The sequence below is a fragment of the Grampus griseus genome, assembly GCF_964374135.1.
Source record: "Grampus griseus genome assembly, chromosome: 1".
Taxonomy (NCBI): domain Eukaryota; kingdom Metazoa; phylum Chordata; class Mammalia; order Artiodactyla; family Delphinidae; genus Grampus; species Grampus griseus.
In genome coordinates, this window is record NC_139017.1 from 125,529,631 (window position 1) to 125,549,130 (window position 19,500).

Here is a 19,500-nt window from a genome sequence, read left to right on the forward strand (position 1 = left end):
AGAGCCATGAGACTGAATGAGGTCAGCTGGGAAAAGAAGGGGGTCCAATATAAAGCCCTACAGATTGAGATTAAAAAGAGAAAGATGGACAGCAAAAGAGACAAAGAAGAACTGACCAACATGGTAGAGTAAAAACCAGGAACAAGGGATTTCACAGAATTCAAGAGAATCAAGTACTTCTAGGAGGAAATAGCTCTTTTCTTCTACTGCAATAACCTTGGAGACCACATGTTCCAGATGGAGGAAGGCCACAAGATTCCCTTTGGACTTTGCAGGTTTTTCTTGGTGTCGTCTCTTCCAGGAATCTTTCCGTGACGTTCCAAGATAGACTATAAGCTCTTGAGTCTGAGGATCTGACTGGTTATCATTATGTCTGAGCACCTGGCATAGTTCCTGATATACACACATTCCTCACAGATCATCCAGAGAAGTATTTTTCCCCCAGTGGCTTCTTTTGGAGGGCTTCATGGAAAACATTTCTTCCCATTTGGGTGATCACTACCTTGTCAAATAGTTAAGCTCAGGCATTTACTTCTTCCAGGACAGATGCTGGGCTTAGAAGAGACCACAAGAAGAAGAAAAAAGGGTAGGGACACTCACTGGATCTAAAACATAACATTTTCCCTCTAATGAAAATGTTTGTAGGTAAATCCCTTTAGAATGTAAAGAACCATTCATTCTCATTTCCTGAAGCCTTAGGCAAAAAAGATGCAAGTATAATAGTTTCAAGTTTAGCTAGTTTAGGAGTCAGCAAACTATGGCCCATGGACCAAATCTGGCTGATTCCTTATTCCCTGTTTTGGTATAGCCAGTGAACTAATAATAATGGTTTTCACATTTTTAAATGGTTGAAAACAAGTCAAAAGAAGAATCATTTTTAGTGACATGAAAATTTTATAAAATTCAATTTTTAGTGTGCAAAAATAAAATTTTGGACACAGCTTTGTCTATGTATTTGTCATACTGTCAATGGCTGCTTGCCTGTGATAACAGTAGATTTTAGTAGTTGTGACAAAGATCATATGGTCTGCAAAGCTGAAAATATTTACTATATGGACCTTTATAGCAAATGTTTGCTGACTCCTAAGCTAGACTTACCATCTTGCTTGCTAACTAAGATGGTAAAATAACCTCTAGTATTTAATTGTTCACACCTAACCTATCCTAGCAATAGTTCAAAGTCACAAATGAATGAATAATTGTCTAGCTTCTTAATGTGAACATGGGTGGCTGCAGCTGGTAGCCTTGCATTTTCTCCTCTTTGGGATCTCTCACCAATCACCTATGCTATCACCACAGTGGGGGAGGACTCCTCCTTTGCTGCTCTGGCACTAGTATGAGCATTTAACACTTCCTTTATTAATTGTTCACCGTCACATTTAGCAAGACCAAACATATAAATAAGACTGAAAAATGGTGAATGAACAGACAGAAACACGTAACTGATGATACAGCTCTAAGGAATGGCTCATTCATCTTTATTTTGGAGTCTCCTCCTGGGTGTTCAAAATGATGAGGGAGTGCCTTCCCCCCAACATCTGGGCGTATTCTCAGGCATGTTTGGACACTATGCAGCCCAAATTCAGACTGTTTTCCCACTAGAAGTAAAATATGATTGCTTGTTTCCCAGTATCAGGCCCACTGATGGTTACTGATTGCTGGACTGTCCTCCCAAACATAAGAAAGTTATCTCTTTCCTTCCACCCCTTACTTAGTGGTCATTTAAAAAGTGTTTTTCATGGAGGACCATGACAAGAGTTGAATTTAATGACATGGGAAAGGGCCATATGGAGTGAATAATACCCTCATTCTCTGCTGGAGTGCTATAAATAACTGTGCCCAATCCACCAGGAGATAACATATTGCTCTGTTTTGAGTAGCCAAGGCTGCAAAGAAAAAGCTCTACCATAAGATCATTCAGTTTTAGACAGTAACTAAAAAAAAAAAAAAAAAGAAAAAAGCTTACTAGTATTTTTTTTTTAAATGCCAAGTTATATATCCGTACACATCTCAGGGGTCAAAAGGAAATAGTGTTAAAAAAAAATTCACACCTTTTAGGTTTACATCAGTTGATGTTTCATACAGAAACTGATGACAGGAACAGCGGTTAGAGGTGAAAACCATGAAGTTTAGAGTAAGAGAAAAGAGATCCTACAACAACCCACAGAAAGATCAAACACAAAAAAGGGAGATTCAGACACTGAAAGGAAACCAGCAGAGCTTGGTAGCGTGGTGTATCTCAGAGAATGCATTTCTCTCTTTATGAATGTTTGCAATTACTCTGAATAAGCCAGCTTCCTTGGTTCAATTCATAATCATCTACGAGTTCATAACCGTAACAAGTTGCTACACTCATTGTTATGATGGTGGTTTATTTTATAGGATATGAGAAAGTTACCATCCTGCCTTGGGTTTTTAATGCAACAGATAAACACTTGAAAAAAAAGAAAGAAAGAAAAACCTTTTCATACATCTCTAAATGGGTCATTATCAAGTGTGAGTAAAAATGATAAGAATTTACAAGCGCAGAGTTTCCCTAGTTTATACTTTAGCTTAATGTGATATAACTTAAAAATTTTCAGCCTATTTACTACCTTGGACTTGGACATAAAATATGGCCCATTTCCAAGAATTTTATCTGTACTATGTATAAATAAAGTCTAAAAATCCATGAGGTATTTTTAAAATGCATTACTTTGACATTGTAATAAAAGGATAACAAGAGTAAGCTCTGGAGTATAAAAATGACACACATTTAAACAGAGAAAAAGTGGCTCAACATTAATTTAAGAGATTTTTATCATAAAATGAGAGGAATAAATTATAATTGCTGAATGAATTCATTTAAAAATATTTTTTTAAATAGCGAAATGCAATTATTGTCAGAAGAAAGGAAGAGTATACAATTATTCTACAATTTATATATTATTTATTTTATTAATAGTTTACATCCTTGAAAGTCACTGGAGTATCACTGATAAGTGTCATCAGTTACCAGAAATCACTAGTAGCTCACAGAAAATGAATGTAGCTTAATCATTAGGCTAGTTTACATGCACACATATCTATAAGTTTCACAAATAAGGACTTAGCTTTTCTGACATTAATGCTTCAAAATCTCCAGATAATAAAGCAACAGATTATATGTCAATTACTTTTCCTCTGAAACAAATTTTCATAAATTATGAAGCTGTATACTGTATCACTGAGTGCTTTTGAAAACTAATATTCAGATGGCTATTTTTATATCTCCAAAGATTTAGTATTGTCATAAAGTTCATATAAGCATTTTTGCTTTTTCGATTATACTTCAATAAAATTGTCTTCCCAATAATTACCAAAAAGAAAAGTCCATCAGACTTAAAAGTATATTTGATCTCCTCTTTATAGCTATGGGCAGTCTAGTGTTACTCACGTGAGCAGTGAGTATCAAAGGTTTGAAGAAGTGCAGTGCTGTAACATTTGGAGGAGAGAAGATTGCCAGATGTTAAACTTTATTTTAAAATGTTGTCTCCAGAGTTTACCTTTTTTCAAGCTTTTAGTATGGCTTATAAAGCCATATTAATTTTCATAGAATCTAAAGGGTAAAATGTATCAAGGTTTAATGGTAAAGGAATGAAATTACTGGTTGCAGCTTTGTGGAATAAGAGAAAGTAACTGAGAAAGTAAGTGAAATAGAAATAAGAGATATAATCAAACATTACTGAGGCATAAACTTGTAACCAGCATGATAACATGTGGCAAACAGGAGTAGGACTTACCTAATGTAAAAAAATTTTTAGCAATATAAACATATCTCCCTGGACAGCTTCAATACTTAAGTCAATGTCAAAATGAGCTTGTTAATTAATGCACTCATACTTTTTGATTCAGTAACAGTTCTTTAGAGATTCTATTCCAAGGAGATCATTACATCTTTCTCTCTCCTGTCTTTCCTCCACTCTATCCACCTCCCTCCCCTCCGTTGTTTTTTAGACACATACCTTCTTCTGGTGTTTGTGTTCTCAATGATTCACTCCAATCACTCCAACTACCTTTATAAAGATGTAACTTAGAGGAAATCTGAAATTCATATTCTGTAAAGGGTTTCAGATCCAGCAAATCATGTCTTCCTTTGGCATTTGTGGCATTAACCTTGAATCCAACAAGATTTTAAAAAGTGCCCGTTAATACTAAATTAATTTAAATAAAGGTAGGAAAACCAGACCAGATAACGCTTTTTACTTTTCAAATCTGTCATTCAATAAGAAGAAATATCAATGACTGGGTTACTGAATACACGTGATGTTAATCTGAAACAATAGCTTCTCATTAATAAAACAAAAAACTCCTGGGTCTAAGAACCCATCTATATGGATTCCAAGGGGGGGATCCCGAAACCAGCTGAAAAACAAGATTGAAAACTACCAGTTTTCAAAAGGGCCTTGAAGAAGCTTGTTTCTACACTAGAGATTATTCTTTATTTGGTTACAACTAGGATGTGATGAATGTTTTAACACAGACATAAAACTGGTCCCAAACAGAAAAATTTAATTATATAAGAAAATTATATAGGAAAAATTACAGGTGAAAAATTTAATTATTATACCTCTCTACATGTGGAGCTGATCCTTTGTTATTATTATAAGCCATTATATTTTACAAAATACTGGAAGGAATTATAACCTTATATTTTTTATTGTAAAAAATTTAATGTTTAGGGAAATTCCTGGTGGTCCAGTGGTTAGGACTCCATGCTTTCACTGTCAAGGGCTGGGGCTCAATCCCTGGTAGGGGAACTAAGATCCCACAAGCCACGTGGCATGGCAAAAAAAAAAAAAAAAAAATTAATGTTTACTATTACATCAAAATGTGAAGCTTTTTCTTTGGAGTATTCAATTCAGATAAGCCCCTCTTTGAACATTCCCTAATATTTCTCTTTCCAATATGTTAAAAAAAATTACTAAAAAGTAATAATGGAAGTAATGATGGGGTAGGGGGTAAAATAACAAGGAAAAATGACTCACTAGAAATAAATTGTAGAAAATCAATGTGGATTTACAGAAGCCTGTGGCTTAAAAAATTTCGGAATCAGCGATCAAATTTTAAGATATTTCTTAATAAACAGAAGTGTAAGTGACTGGTATGTCTCAAATGTGTATGTGTACTTTTGGGCTAAATATTCTTAAACTCCATATTTTGCTGGTATGAAAAGAGAGATCTGGGCATTGCTACTAAGAACCCCTCCCTGGTTTCCCCTTCACTCTAGAGACCATTACCATATTCCAGGACCTGCTGTTAATGGGCCGATATCTGAGTCGATTAAGCAGCACCAGACCCTCATCTCTCCACTGAAGGGTACACCTGCTCACGGAAGCGTTTACAAATTTGATTCTGATGTCCCACGGAGGAAGAGGCCTCACTGGTAACCAGGACAAAAAAAAGTGTGATTCAGGCTCCATAATTGGAAATTGTCTTATGTATTGACATGGGCTTATAAGGAGTTGAACATATCTCATTTCTAAGATGCATGGCTACTAAACTCGGTGAAATAGACAAGAGAGCAGTCCCTGGCTTTTAGAAAGAAGAAAAAGTTGGATTCATTTCTAAATCATTAAAGTAATTCCCTTTAATCTACCCTCATTTTTACTAAACTACGATGAACATCAGTAATAATTTCGATTCCATTTAATTCAATGATTAAAAGAAAACCAATATGCCAAAACCCAGGAGTTCCAGTGGCTGAGAAGGTAGAGGTGTGGTTAGTGGTGATCACCTCAGAAGGAGAAGAAATATTGGTAGGAAAAGCCATAGGAAAGAGAGCAACAGAGGAATAGAAGAGAAGAATAAGATGGAAAGAAGGTGGCTAGAGATGATCAATGTAAAGAGATGGAAGGTAGAATGGGCAGAACATTGATAGGAAAATATAGAGTAGATACCGACGTTCAGACTCACAGTTAGCAGTATGTGTGCAAAGAGGTGCTTTGGGAAGAGAGAAGAGAGACACATAGTGTGAGGCCAGAACTTCAGGCAGGCCTGAAGCCCAGTCCTACATGGGATGTTGAGACCTTGGGAATGCCTGGGATTGGCCTCTGATTCAACTGGGCCAATTACATTTGCTCAGAAATGTGCTGGGACTGGCTCACTCTAGCTCCCAAGCTGATGAGAGGGGTGGAGGTAGGTATTCTCTGAGGAAGATGGATTGGTACAATGATACACTTTCTTTATAGGTGGCACCTGGCTGCTCTAGCCCTGCACGCCAACATGCAGCCTATCTCAGAACAATGGAGTAGCCATGGGGGTGAAAAGACATCTGAATAACCTCACATGACCCTTGCCTCAGTCAGATGGTATCACTGGCAGCCAGTGCCTTCATGGGATTTGAGGCCAGGGGGCTCTTATTTCTCCAACAGAGAGAATAATGTTCAATATCCCATTTTGAACATCTCTCTATAGCTCTAGAGACATACATCCTTTTGCTTGCATCAAAGAAACATCTATCCTTTGCCTATGCCTACTGGCCACTTTCCATGAACCACTGTCCCTTTTGAAACAATCACACATAGAACATTCAAGTGATTTAAAAAATAATATTCATGTGCTAAAGATCGACACTTACAAAAAGTGAAATAATACATACCTATGTCCAACAATGTGAATGAGGATGGGAATGAAGAAGCACTCCCAAGACTATTGATAGCAGTAACCTTGGCTGTGTAACTAGATTCAGGTGATTCAGGGGTTAGGTTAATTCCAAGGTCCAAATGATCACAATAGTGATCATTACATTGCTTCTGCAAGGTTAAATTTTTTGGTCCCTTTAACCTGTAAATGAAAGACGATTGTGTTTAGCAAGATACTTTATGTGCTGTTGCCTTCTTAGCACAAAGGAACAAAATGTTCATATATTTAAAATTCCTCACATTTTTAAGGTCAGTTTTACTACTAGGGGATACACAATGGGAATATTTGTATTCTGTGGTCATAAATAGGACCATACTTCACCCCTCTCTTTTTTTTTTGGTAGGACTGAGACTTTTTGACATTCGTATGGGTGAGTAACCATCTCTACACTGTCTGAATTCCCAAAACCCTGGCTGACATCTTAGCTCCTTAGGACAGATCCAATCATCCAAAGGATCCATGGCCACCTTGGCATTTACTGCACAGAAATGCCAGATGCTGGTACAGACCAGAACCCTGAGCCCCACTGCCTTTTCCTTATCTCCTACTCACTTAGGCATAGCGCTACCAGCGGGATCTTTGGAGAGGATTACAGAATCAACTCCAAGGAAAAGAATCTCCCAGACTCTCTCTTTTTGTGAACTCTCAGGTCAGGCAAAGGTGCTTTAAAAAGAAACTCCTCCAAGGCAAATGGAATGCTACCACAAAAAAGAGTCTATTTATAGACTCTAAGAGTCTATACCGTGACCCTAAGAGTCCACAACTGCAGAAAAGGAAAGGGATATAATGCAGCCAGTTTAATCCTATAGAGCAGGGAAGAACGACTACAACAGGGGCCTTGGAGGCCCTGAAGAGAACTCTGAGTTAGTCACACTTTAGACGAATAAACCAGTTTTACTTGATGAACACTAGAATTTTTTTTAAAGTATCTAATTATCTAGAGGTGTTTATTGCTTCTTCTCTCTGGTAAAACTAGAACTGTTCGGTACTTCTAAATGTCATCTAAGAGAAGACCTACCAAAAAAGCTGTGAAAATACAGTCTCACTCACTGTAAAGTATAGGCAGTATACAGGTGGGTGTCTTGTCCTCTATCCCAGGTGCATCTCACGGTCCCACGTTCTCCCTTCTGTATACAAGATAAGTTTTGAGGCTGTTCTGGAACAACTTTAAAAATAAATAACAAAACCACCTATTTTAAACAGCACACAGGTGATACTTCTATTACATTGTTATTATTTGCCAACAAGATAACAATACTTCCCCTATGTCTCCTATACCCAGAGGAGCTGGGAGCTATTTCAGATCCCATGAAGTTCAAATTTGCCTCCTAGGCATGCATTTCTTCTAATAACCATGGCAATAATAGTGAATATGGATCAAACAATTATTATATGCCAAGTCCTATGCTCAGTGTTTTATGTGTGGTTTTTCTCAATTGGAAATCATAGCAGCTATATCAAGTACCTAAGACTTAGAGATGAAGTATCTTGCCCAAGATTACAAAACGATGAAGTGGCAGAATCAGGTCTCCAGCCCAGGAGTGGCTGACTTGAATCCAAGCCTTTCACCACCATATTTTACTGTTCTCCCTGACAGGTGAACGTCCAGTGCTAGCTCCATTACCCCGGTTGATGATGAGTTTACTTTTTTAGAATGAAGCCCATTCAAATATTAGAAACGTTTAAAACTGAGGGGCTTTCTTTCTCCATTGACCTGAGATTTGTTGCCAAGGCACTTTTACGCACTGGCCCTTAGTCATGCCTTCCTGGGCTGTACCACCTGAATCTAATTTCTGCAGCATCACTTGGAGCACTTAATGAACACGTATAAATTAATTCTTTATGTACACAGACATTGAGAACCTTCCATGGGCTAGGCAGTGTTAGCTGTGGAAATGCAAAGGTGAACAAGGCAGGCATGGTCCCTTCTATCATAAGGTGTGTATTTTTAAATGAAGCCATTTTATAGTCAAAGACAGAACTCAAAGCTACGAGTTTCTCAGATTTAATGGAGATAAGAGAGAATACTCTGTTACTGGGTCATCTCATTCTACCCTAATACTGAGACCCAGATGTAGACAGAGGCTTCCTTTGGGTGAGATAAAGCGAGGGTACCACCGAAGCCCTAGACACTGTCTGCTCAGAAAAAAAGAAAGCTGTAATTGATGGAATAAAAGCTTTTTTTGTCCTTAGCACACACCATAGATCTGGGGACAGTAAGTACCCACTGTGTGATCTTGTCCAGATGAGCTTCTCAGAGCTTCAGTTTCTTCATCTATAAAGTGAGTAGAACAATATGTAGCTCATAGAGGTTTGTTTAATGGAATAATAAACTCTTTCTTTTCCTAGGATAATAGACTCATATGTGTATATATAGATATACATATATACATGTATACATTTATGTATCTGTATATACAACCGCTTATGACTAATACTATGTTAACTTTTCATTTTATGTACAACTTCTTGTTTATCTTGGAGGTAGTCATTTTCTTGTTTTTCCATTTGTTTAGTTTCCTTATTATTAATATAATTCTAAACTTTCAAGTCAATTATCTGAATCACTGTTCAACATACTCAGAAGCACTGAGAATTCTATTTGTTTCTTCTGCTTGGAGACCAGTTTCCGGGAGCCTTGTGAACTTTCCAGTAAGATGGGTTTGCCTCTATGCCTGTACACAGCTATCTTTCTGGAACTGCCAGACCTCAGTGTCCTGGAAATTCCTTCTCTTTTTCTTTTTCCCTGTGTTGGATCTCCTGTTTCTTAGATCCAATGCTTTCTTCTTTCTTGATTTAATTACTTGTGCTGGTGGAGTATATCCTCCAGTGGTTCCCTGGGAAAGGTTGCAGGAGAGGAAATATTTTGAACATGGCTAAAAATGTCATTATTCTACCCTCACACTTGACTGATACTTTGGCTGAGTATAGACTGTGCTTAATGGGGTCTCTTTTCTTTCATTCTTATGGATTCTCAAAGAGATCATAACTTCTGGGAACTTTTAGTTTTTATTTTGGGAAACATTTTTGAATTATTTCTCTGATAATTCTTATCTGTTTTTTTCTTTCTAAAAATCCCTAGTTTCATAGGTTGGACCTTCTTCTCTAATTTTGTATTTTATCTCCTATATTTTAAAACTCTTGATCCTTTTGCTCTAATATGAGGGAAAAAAAACCCTCAGTTTACATTTCTTCCCCCCTATTGAGTTTTTCATTTCCACTTATTTTTTCTGGAGGGGGATGTTTTTTATTCTCTGAATATTTCCTTTTTATAGCATCCTATTTTTGTTCTACATGCAATATTTGCTCTTAGTTCCTAAGTGTATCAAGGATAGATTTTGTTTCTTAACATTTCTTCTCCCTGAATACATCTGTTTCTTCCACTTTGCTTCTATGCTTTGTTCCACATGTTTGTTTCAGTTTCTGTTCTCCGTGTTAGGCATTTTCCTCAGATCCTTGTTTTTTTTTTTTCTTTTATTTTTTTATTTTTGGCCACCCTGTGTGGCTTGTGGGATCTTAGTTCCCCAACCAGGGATTGAACCCAGGCCCTTGGCAGTGAAAGCGCTGAGTCCTAACCACTGGGCCACCAGGGAATTCCTGGATCCTTGTATTTTTATTCATATATAGGAGGGGGAACACTACATTATAGATTGGAGCTCTGTGGGTATGTCAGTTGAGGGACATTTGTTGACTCTGGGTTTCACTCCAGGATGATCTGACTAGGGTTTCTTAGGAACCTCTATTGCAAATAATTTTAGATATTTCCTCTTAGCCTGGTCTGATTTCCAGAAAAGGATTTTCTAATCTGCCAGGAGGAGGGTACAGGTCTGAAGGGAGCTATATGCCAATGTCCTTTTCATCCTTCTGTTTTTCAGTGCGTACCATCAATCTCAACTGAATGGGCTGAAACTAGCTCAGTGGCCCTCTGATACCAGGCCTCCAGGGCTATGCCAGTGTAGAAAAGCAGCAAGTAACTGGATACATGAAATTGGGAAGGGAATCTGAGAATCTGTTTTTTAAATAGATTTTTCAATTAAAATCTCCCATTTTTATCCCCACTGCTACCCTCACTCCCAGCAGTATATGGTATCACCAATTTCTGTCTGTCTGGGGTGGGAGCTTCTGCATTAAATCAGGTTGCATCTTGAAGTTTCTCACTGCCAGCTGTAGGCTAAGCCAATTATCACTGGCCCACCTGTTTTCCAGCTTCCAAAACTTTGTTGCTGTGTCTCCCCTCCCATTCCTTTTGTCCTTTACGGTTTGTGCCTCTACAAAACTTTTTTTTTTTTTTTACTGCATCTTGGCTTTATTTCACAAGGAATGAAAGTAAATGCATGTGTTCAAACCAGCATCATTACCCTAACGCTTCATACAGTCTTTTGATGACCAAATGAGATAAAGTACCTGGCACTTTTGCTTAATGAAAAAGTTACTCACCCTCACCTTTACTCCTAAAAGTTTGCAGAGCATCTCATTTTAAAGACCACAGCTCTTACCCACAAATCAAGTCAACTTTCTCGGTGTGAGTTCCCTGGACCATGAAATCAAGGTGTCTACTTCAGCCCAGGACTTGGTTTGGGCAGAGACTGTCTGCCCCAGGAGAAACCAGATGTGATTCTCTTCAATACAAATATATAATAGCCGATGCTAAGGAAAGGTCAGAAATCAAAGTCTCTGAAAATTAAAATGGTTTACCATGTAATGAATTGTTATGCGTATTATGCTTATTATTTTTAAAAGCCCTACTTACTAGGTGAAATAAAAGGTCTTAGAAAAACAGCTTTCAGAAATATCAACAGCTAAACATATATTGAAAACAACTAAGCAAGGATCCATTGTCTTTCATTTATTTCCTTGATTGTCCAAATAGTTTGTGGCCCAATCCTCTGAGGTTAGGTAGAGCACTGGTTGTTTAGTTACCGCACAATTTGGATGAGCTCCAGGCAGCAGAGCAGCACAAGCCCAGGAAGGGGCCAGAAAGAGAAGGCTTAAAGGCCATTTACCCATTCCCAGTTCTGAAGAACCAGTCAACTTTATGACAGGCCCACTCAGAGTATGCAATGGCACTATGGGCTACTGCTTATCACAAAAAAGAAAATGGGCTGCTCACTCCCTCACTAGATAGGTTTAAGCTTACTACACTGGGTTAAACCAACATTCATTGTGTCTTTTCTTGGAATGACTAGCCATACTCAGAAAAAGGTGTTGCTTCCAGTCAGTTCTTCACCTCAAAGGTGCTAAACTTGTTCAAAGAGCAGCCATTTGATAGTGTGGTTACCACCTGAGTATGCTGCACAAGCAACATCCCAGCAGTGTCACCCAACTGAGCTGCACTGGGCAGATACCCCTCACTATCTCCCTAGATCTCCTGATGTTGCAAACTGTCACAGATGTATCCACAACCTCTGGATGGAAAAGTAAACAAATGAGGGCTTCCCTGGTGGCACAGTGGTTGCAAGTCCGCCTGCCGATGCAGGGGACGCGGGTTCGTGCCCCGGTCCGGGAAGATCCCACATGCCGCGGAGCGGCTGGGCCCATGAACCATGGCCGCTGAGCCTGCGCGTCCGGAGCCTGTGCTCCGCGACGGGAGAGGCCACAACAGTGAGAGGCCCGCGTACCGCAAAAAAAAAAAAAAAAAGTAAACAAATGAAAAGGGGTTACATCACTCTCATGCACCTAAGCAAAGATAGGAAATGGAATGGAATGGCTTAAGGACATCTGCAAAGATACTGACTTTCAAGGCCATTGTTAGCCCCCTAAATAAGAAGAAAACACCTGCAGCACTGTGGACACCTGGAACTGACATCACAGGGCTGAGAATGTCTGATACCAATATGGTATGATGGTCTGTAAGATTGTGAATTACCTGGATGAAATATTCAGGTGTTCTGAGGACAAGGGAGGTGAGGACTAATGGTGTTTTTAAGAAAAAATTTTCATTTTGTCTGTAACCAATGCTTATACTTCCTTTCAAGAGAAACAGGCTCAGCACTTAGCATGCTGCACACATGAAGAAAAGAGTAAAACCGATGGACCTGCAACCCTAGCGCTCATCACTTAAGTGCCTCCTATGTGACCGGTACTAGGTTAAGCACTTTGCATACAAGGTGTCATCTAATCACTACAACCATCTTATGAGGTAGGTGTTAGTATCTTCATCACACAGATGGAGAAACTGAGACTCAGAGAATTGAAATTGTCTAAGAGTCCACTGCTAGTGGCAGTGTTGAGATTCAAAGCCCAGGTACCTTTTACTACACCACAGGCTATCAGAGCTGAGAGTACATGACCCATAAGTGGTGTGAACAGGAGCCCCTGATCTGGAAGAGGAGTACAGGACCTAGTTTATGCCTCCGTGCCCACAAATGATCTGCTTAGACGTTTGCTTGGTGTTCTGCTCAATGCTTGTGGCTGACCTCCAGGAAGACCGCCTGGTACCAACCACCTTCTTATAGGTCACAGAGAAGAGGTCCCTAGAAGAGGGAAAGAGACTCTTTCCATCCTGAAGAGTCTCACTGAGCTCTATGTCACTCTCTTTATGAGAGGGACCCTGTCCTCGCATCTTGGTCAGTCAGCCTACTGCAGCAATTCCTCCCACTCTTCTTATGCCTCTCACCTGCCCCTTCGGAGCTTCCCTGGATCCACAGAGGCACAGAGTGCCGTGGGATCGCTCAGGGCCTATGTATGCTCACTGGCTTGCTGGGCTGGGCCTTAGAGGCTGCAGGCTGCAGGCTGCAGGAAGGTGTGCTGTTGGCTCACCCTGTGCACTGTGGCTCAGGCTGCAGACGCCAACTCTGACATCTTAGTTCTTTCTCCCCACGGCTGCGTGGAGGAGCCCACACACAGTGCAAGCAAGCAGTGCGGGGGAGTTGGTGCTCTGTGGGTGAACTCTGACCGATGGCAGACTGTTAACTCTTTCACGTGTCACTCTATTTCTATATGTTCTTTCTGGGGATGTCGCTACTGACCAAGAAACCAGCTGTATCTTCTGTTGATGCCAAGGCCAGCTCAGTCACTTAACCACCTCGTGTTTGCTCTGCTCCTTTCCTAGTTCATTCCCTCACTCTTGCTTCTCTAGAACTGTACAACTCCCCTCCCCCCATGAAGTCTTAGCATGTCAGTTTTGTCTCAGGCAGTTTTCTAGAAAACCCAGGAAAAGATACTAAGTATGACGATAGTTCTCTCAACTTCTGCTAAGTCTGATAACCAGTGGTCAGGAGTGAGGTGGATGGAAGAACTATTTTTTGTGCATTAAGTCAGAGAGAGGAAAAGTGCTCAGCCTTGGGTATCAGCCTGGGCTGCATAAGTCAAAAGAGACATCTCTCTTCTTTTTAGGGGGCAGTGGCTTTGAACAATTCTCATAAGTAAGAAGGAATGAAGACTCAGCTGTGGAGAGCCATTTTCCTGCCATTGGAGGCCACGGGCAATAGGTAAATGGTCTTAATGGCCAAAAAGAGGAGCGAAAGAGAGAGGGGAGGAGAGGGGTGGAAAAGAGAGAAGAGAAGGAAGAGGAGACTTACTAAATGTGATCCCAGTTCTATTGATTTCTGGACTTCTTACATTGAGGTGCTCATGTTACTATCAAGATTAAATGTATCCAGGACTTCCCTGGTGGTGCAGTGGTTAAGAATCTGCCTGCCAATGCAGGAGACACAGGTTCGAGCCCTGGTCCGGGAAGATCCCACATGCCGCGGAGCAACTAAGCCCGTGTGCCACAACTACTGAGCCCATGTGCCACAATTACTGAAGCCCACGTGCCTAGAGCCTGTGCTCCACAACAAGAGTAGCCACCGCAATGAGAAGCCCGCACATCGCAACGAAGAGTAGCCCCCGGTCGCTACAACTAGAGAAAGCCTGCGTGCAGCAACAAAGACCCAATGCAGCCATAAATAAATAAATTTATATTTAAAAAAAGATTAAATATATCCTTGTGGTGGGAGAAGAAAGAACACTGTCTCCTACTTGGATTTCTGCTTAATCATGACAAATACAATAAGATCACCAATTTTTAGGAATTCAGGAGGGAATGCTCACCACCAACGGAGATCTCTGCCCCACATATTCGAATCTCGTCATTACTGCTACAGGCCAGTTTGCAGACAAACAGGGTTGTACCCAGGGGAAGACCTGTGACTTGCGAGCTGAGGGAATGACCATGCTGAAAATAGATTCTTCTGTCAAACTTGTAGAGGATTAACTTGTTAAAACTGGAGAATTGCAAGCAGCCTTGTTTGGTCTTCAAAGAGCACGAAATGTTGACAGCTGACCCAAGTGAAATTACATGGGAAGGCTGCACAGTCACATCCCCTCTCTTGCACACATCTGCAATAGACACAAATGCAAAAGACATAAGATGGCATATAAGAAACCCATTGCAAGATGGAGGGTTTGTGTAATTCCCCAAAGCTGGATAAAACTAACCCTGTCAAATGATGGAAATATACATAAGCTACATTGCTCTGGCTGTATTGGTGAAGCACAATGAGGAGAGAAGGCAAACATATTGAAGGCTAACTGTATTTGAATTAAAATGTACATCCTTCTCAAAACAGTAATACTATAACCAGAACTATAAATAGGAAAGTGGTGAGAAAATAGGGTTGGAAGAACATTCAGGAGCACAGTTCTAGGAAAAACCAATCTCTCTTATATGCAAATTATTCACCAGACTACTAAAAATCACTTCCCAGAATAAATCACATTTGTTTCCATCCCCACTTATGATTTATAACACTTACTTCAATACTCATACCAAAATGATGAACAAGCTATTAGAAATGTTTAAAAGGCTATTACAAATGTTAAAGGGAAGATTTGGGAATAATTCCTTCTCTTGCTATATTAGAGGTCTAAAGTATGTGTAATCTATTATTTTATAACAAAGAGAAAATATTTAGGGGCTCTGTATGTGTAGTTTGCATCAAGGATGGAAATCAAGTCTTACCATGGTATTCCTTCAAGATGTAAGACCCTAGGTAGGATGAACCATTGCCCAATACAGCTAATACGAAATCACATGAATGTATTCTTCTTTTAAAAAGAGTTCTCCATATTATTTTCTATATGCCAGGTCCCACAATAAACTCTTAAAGAGAGGTCATTCTTACTCTCCAGGAGGTTTTGTATATGTAGATACGACAACTAATCAGAAATTAGCAGTTTTGGGTAGTACTCACTACTGCTGATGAAAAAAAGAAAAAAACCCTCAGAATTATAGACTCACCTTGAATTTTTAGATGTGATATAAAGCCTCCACTGAAAGCCTTTTTTGGTAATTATCAGATTGCTTGGATCAACTACCATAAACAAATTGGTAAAAAAGTTATTCAAATCAAATACAGGAAATACTGAATTCTGAAAAGTTTCCATTTTTATTTTCAGAACTAAGTCTCTTTCTCTCTCTAATCTTACTTATATTTTTGTTTTCTGTTTCTTTGATCCTAAGGGGCCAGAAAGTAAAAAATAAGATGCCAATAAAAACAGCAAAGAAAATGCCAGCCATTATTTTTTTAGCAGAGCTGAACCATCCATGAATACCCTCTGTTAAAATGCACTATAATGTAAAACATTCATTCATGATGCCTAGCTTGATACCTAGTCATTTTGTTAAGAGGAAAGATATTATTGGACTCTTAATCATTAGTATTAATGAAATAAAATACATATTAGTAACAGACATAGAACCAGACTTATCCACTTAAACTTGACAGAAGATTGACTACAAAAGACCAACTACCAGAACATTTACCACAAATGCATATTTCATCTATAACTGAGAATTTAAACCAAAAATCCCTCCACAGATTAGATTACAGAAATATCTTACCTATTTTTGCTTTAACTAACAGCCACACGATGATAAAAATAAGTGCCAATGGGCACCCGTTAACTGTATGTACCATGGACAGTCAACTCTGGAATACACCTCTGTATTTTTCCTTGTAAAAGAACACAAATTCATTCATGTTAAATACATTCACAAAATACCAGAACCAATACTATTCAGAGGGCTTAAAATGCCCCTTTAATTTTCTTCACGTTGTTAAGATTTTTTTTTTTTTAATGAAGTTTACCTTTAAAACTAGTAAACTGAAAATCTTAGCCACCTCTAACCCCCATGTCCTTTAAGCTTCTTGGGGTCAGCAAAGGGTGGGGGAAGAGATCTGGCCTTTGGAGTCCTTTAGAACTGGTTTAAATACTTTTGAGACTATTGGGCAAGTTACTTAACCTTCTGAGCTTCAGTCTCACACAAAACTTTTTTCTTCCAAACAGGGCTGCATCATCATAGTCAAACGCAGTAGTATTAAATTCCAAGAGTAGTGAGAATTTCTTTCTTTTTTTTTAATTTTTAAAATTTAAAGTCTTTTACTGAATTTGTTACAATATTGCTTCTGTTTTATGTTTTGGTTTTTTGGCTGCAAGGCATGTGGGATCTTAGCTCCCTGACCAGAGATGGAACCCACACCTCCTGCTTTGGAAGGTGAAGTCTTAGCCACTGGACCACCAGGGAAGCTCCAGTAGTGAGAATTTCTGATCTAGTTATGTGCTTCTGGAAGTAACAGGAGATTAAAAAGTGGCTCATAGGCCCGTAAGCCATGGCCGCTGAGCCTGCGCATCCGGAGCCTGTGCTCCGCAACGGGAGAGGCCACAGCGGTGAGAGGCCCACGTACCACACACACACACACACACACACACACACACAAATAATAATAATAATTAAAAAAAAGTGGCTCATAACCACACACACCCCGGCCCCCCCCCCACCAAGAATTTAGTAAAAGATTGATCTCTTTGGCAGTAAGAAAAGAATTCCAAGGGTTCTTAGGGGGCTGTTTGGGTTTTCTATAGAAGTTCAATTTTGTTTGTTTGCTTGTTAATTCATTATTTATTTATTTTACTGAGTATTTTTACCTTGAATGATTTGGAAAACGCAAGCTGGTGATTTCTGTTTGTTTCCAAGTTTAAACTTAAGGAATGGCTTTAGCAAATCCCTAAATTCTATTAAAGGTGGGCCAGAAATTCACGAAGCAGGCTGAAAAGCTGTGTGATGTTGGGCCACTGGCAACCAGCCAATGCAAATGTTCACCTCACATTCCCATACCTAGAAATGGGTCAGAACGTACTGGAGAGCCTCAGAAAAATTCACTTATTCATTCAACAGTGATGGCTACCTTTCATCTGCCAGGCACCGTGTTAAGTGCTAGAGATACAACAGTCCTGCCCTAGTGGGCTTCTAGAAAGTGTCCACTTGTTCTTTCCTTTTTTGCGGTACACAGGCCTCTCACTGTTGTGGCCTCCCCCGTTGCGGAGCACAGGCTCCAGACACGCAGGCTCAGCGGCCATGGCTCACGGGCCCAGCCACTCCGCGGCATGTGGGATCTTCCTGGACCAGGGCACGAACCCGCGTCCCCTGCATCGGCAGGCGGACTCTCAGCCACTGCGCCACCAGGGAAGCCCCACCTGCTCTTTTGACTCCTCTGCCTCTAACCCAATCATCACTCAGGGTAGCCCCCAGATAATATCAGCATCTTTTCAATAGTCTTTGCTGGTGGCTCTTCCTCCTCCTCCTGACTGTTAAGTCTTGGAGGACCTCAGTGTACTCAAGACATTTTTGTCTCTATTTCTAGTCTCTCCCGAGGGATCTCCTCTGGTCACCTGGCTCTAGATACCATCTGTATGCTAAAGACTCTCCGATGCTTATCTTCAACTCAGACATTGCTCTGAGCTCTAGTCTCATACGTATGTCTCCTTGGCATCACTTCTTGGACATCTAAGAGACTGCTCAATATTAACATATTCAAATTGAATTTTTGGTCTCCCTTCTCCAAACTGGTTCTTCCTCCAGCCTTTTCTACCTCCGTGAATAATATTTTTATCCCCTGAATTGCTCAAAAACCTAGACGTCATCCTCGATTCCACCCTCTCTCTCATGCCCCACAGCCAAACCATCACTAAGTCCTGTCAATTTTATCTCCTGAATACATCACAGATCAGTCCACTTCTCTCCATTTCTACCATCCTCACCCCAGTCCAAACCACTGTCCTCTCTCCCCTAGATGACTGCAGTAGCTCCTTAATGTGCCTCTCCATCCATCTTTGCCCCTTTCTAAGTCATTTTCACATAGCTGACTACCTTTTAAAAACATACATCAGATTATGTTACCTGCTTCATATCACCTCTATTTAAAACCCGTCAACAGGGCTTCCCTGGTGGTGTAGTGGTTGAGAGTCCGCCTGCTGATGTAGGGGACACGGATTCGTGCCCCGGTCCGGGAAGATCCCACATGCCGCGGAGCGGCTGGGACCGTGAGCCATGGCTGCTGAGCCTGCGCGTCCGGAGCCTGTGCTCTGCAACGGGAGAGGCCACAACAGCGAGAGGCCCGCGTACCGCAAAAAACAAACAAACAAACAAAAAAACATCAACAGGTCCCCATTGCTGTTAGAAAAAAAATCCCAAGTCCTTACCATACATGAGTCTCTCAGCCACTGCATGGCTTCATGTCTCCTATCTTGCCACCATCATTTGCTCTACGTTTTTGCCTTGCCAGCTCTGCTTCATTCACACTGGCCTTCAGACTGTTCCTTGAACAAGACATGCCCTTTGCTGCTCCGGGGACTCTGCGCTTTTCATTTCCTCTGCTAGAATCCTCTTCCCCTGGCTCTTCTTAGTGGCTGACTGGCTTACATCTCTCAGACCTCAGATCATGTGTCACTTCCTCAGAGAGCCCCTCCCTGACCACTCAGCCAAAGTGGTCTTGGCCATCTCCTTTCTACTCATCACCTTATTTACTTCATGATACAATCTGTAACTATCTTGTTTATTTGATTGTCTTATTT

General features: G+C 40.2%; 1 protein-coding gene across 4 annotated transcripts in view; it reads right to left on the minus strand.

Annotated features, from left to right (window-relative positions):
* Nucleotides 1-16,565, minus strand: part of IL12RB2 (interleukin 12 receptor subunit beta 2) — a gene marked incomplete at its 5' end in the record, with an annotated part of 69,783 nt that extends 53,218 nt beyond the window's left edge. For all 4 annotated transcript variants that reach the window (XM_082658657.1, XM_082658656.1, XM_082658655.1 and 1 more), the window contains 6 exons: nt 3,984-4,134; nt 5,259-5,401; nt 6,620-6,804; nt 7,714-7,828; nt 14,698-14,985; nt 16,490-16,565. In XM_082658657.1, coding sequence (XP_082514783.1) covers nt 3,984-4,134; nt 5,259-5,401; nt 6,620-6,804; nt 7,714-7,828; nt 14,698-14,985; nt 16,490-16,565 — 958 coding nt within the window. The remainder of the gene's footprint in view (nt 1-3,983; nt 4,135-5,258; nt 5,402-6,619; nt 6,805-7,713; nt 7,829-14,697; nt 14,986-16,489) is intronic.
* Nucleotides 16,566-19,500: the final 2,935 nt, after the last annotated feature.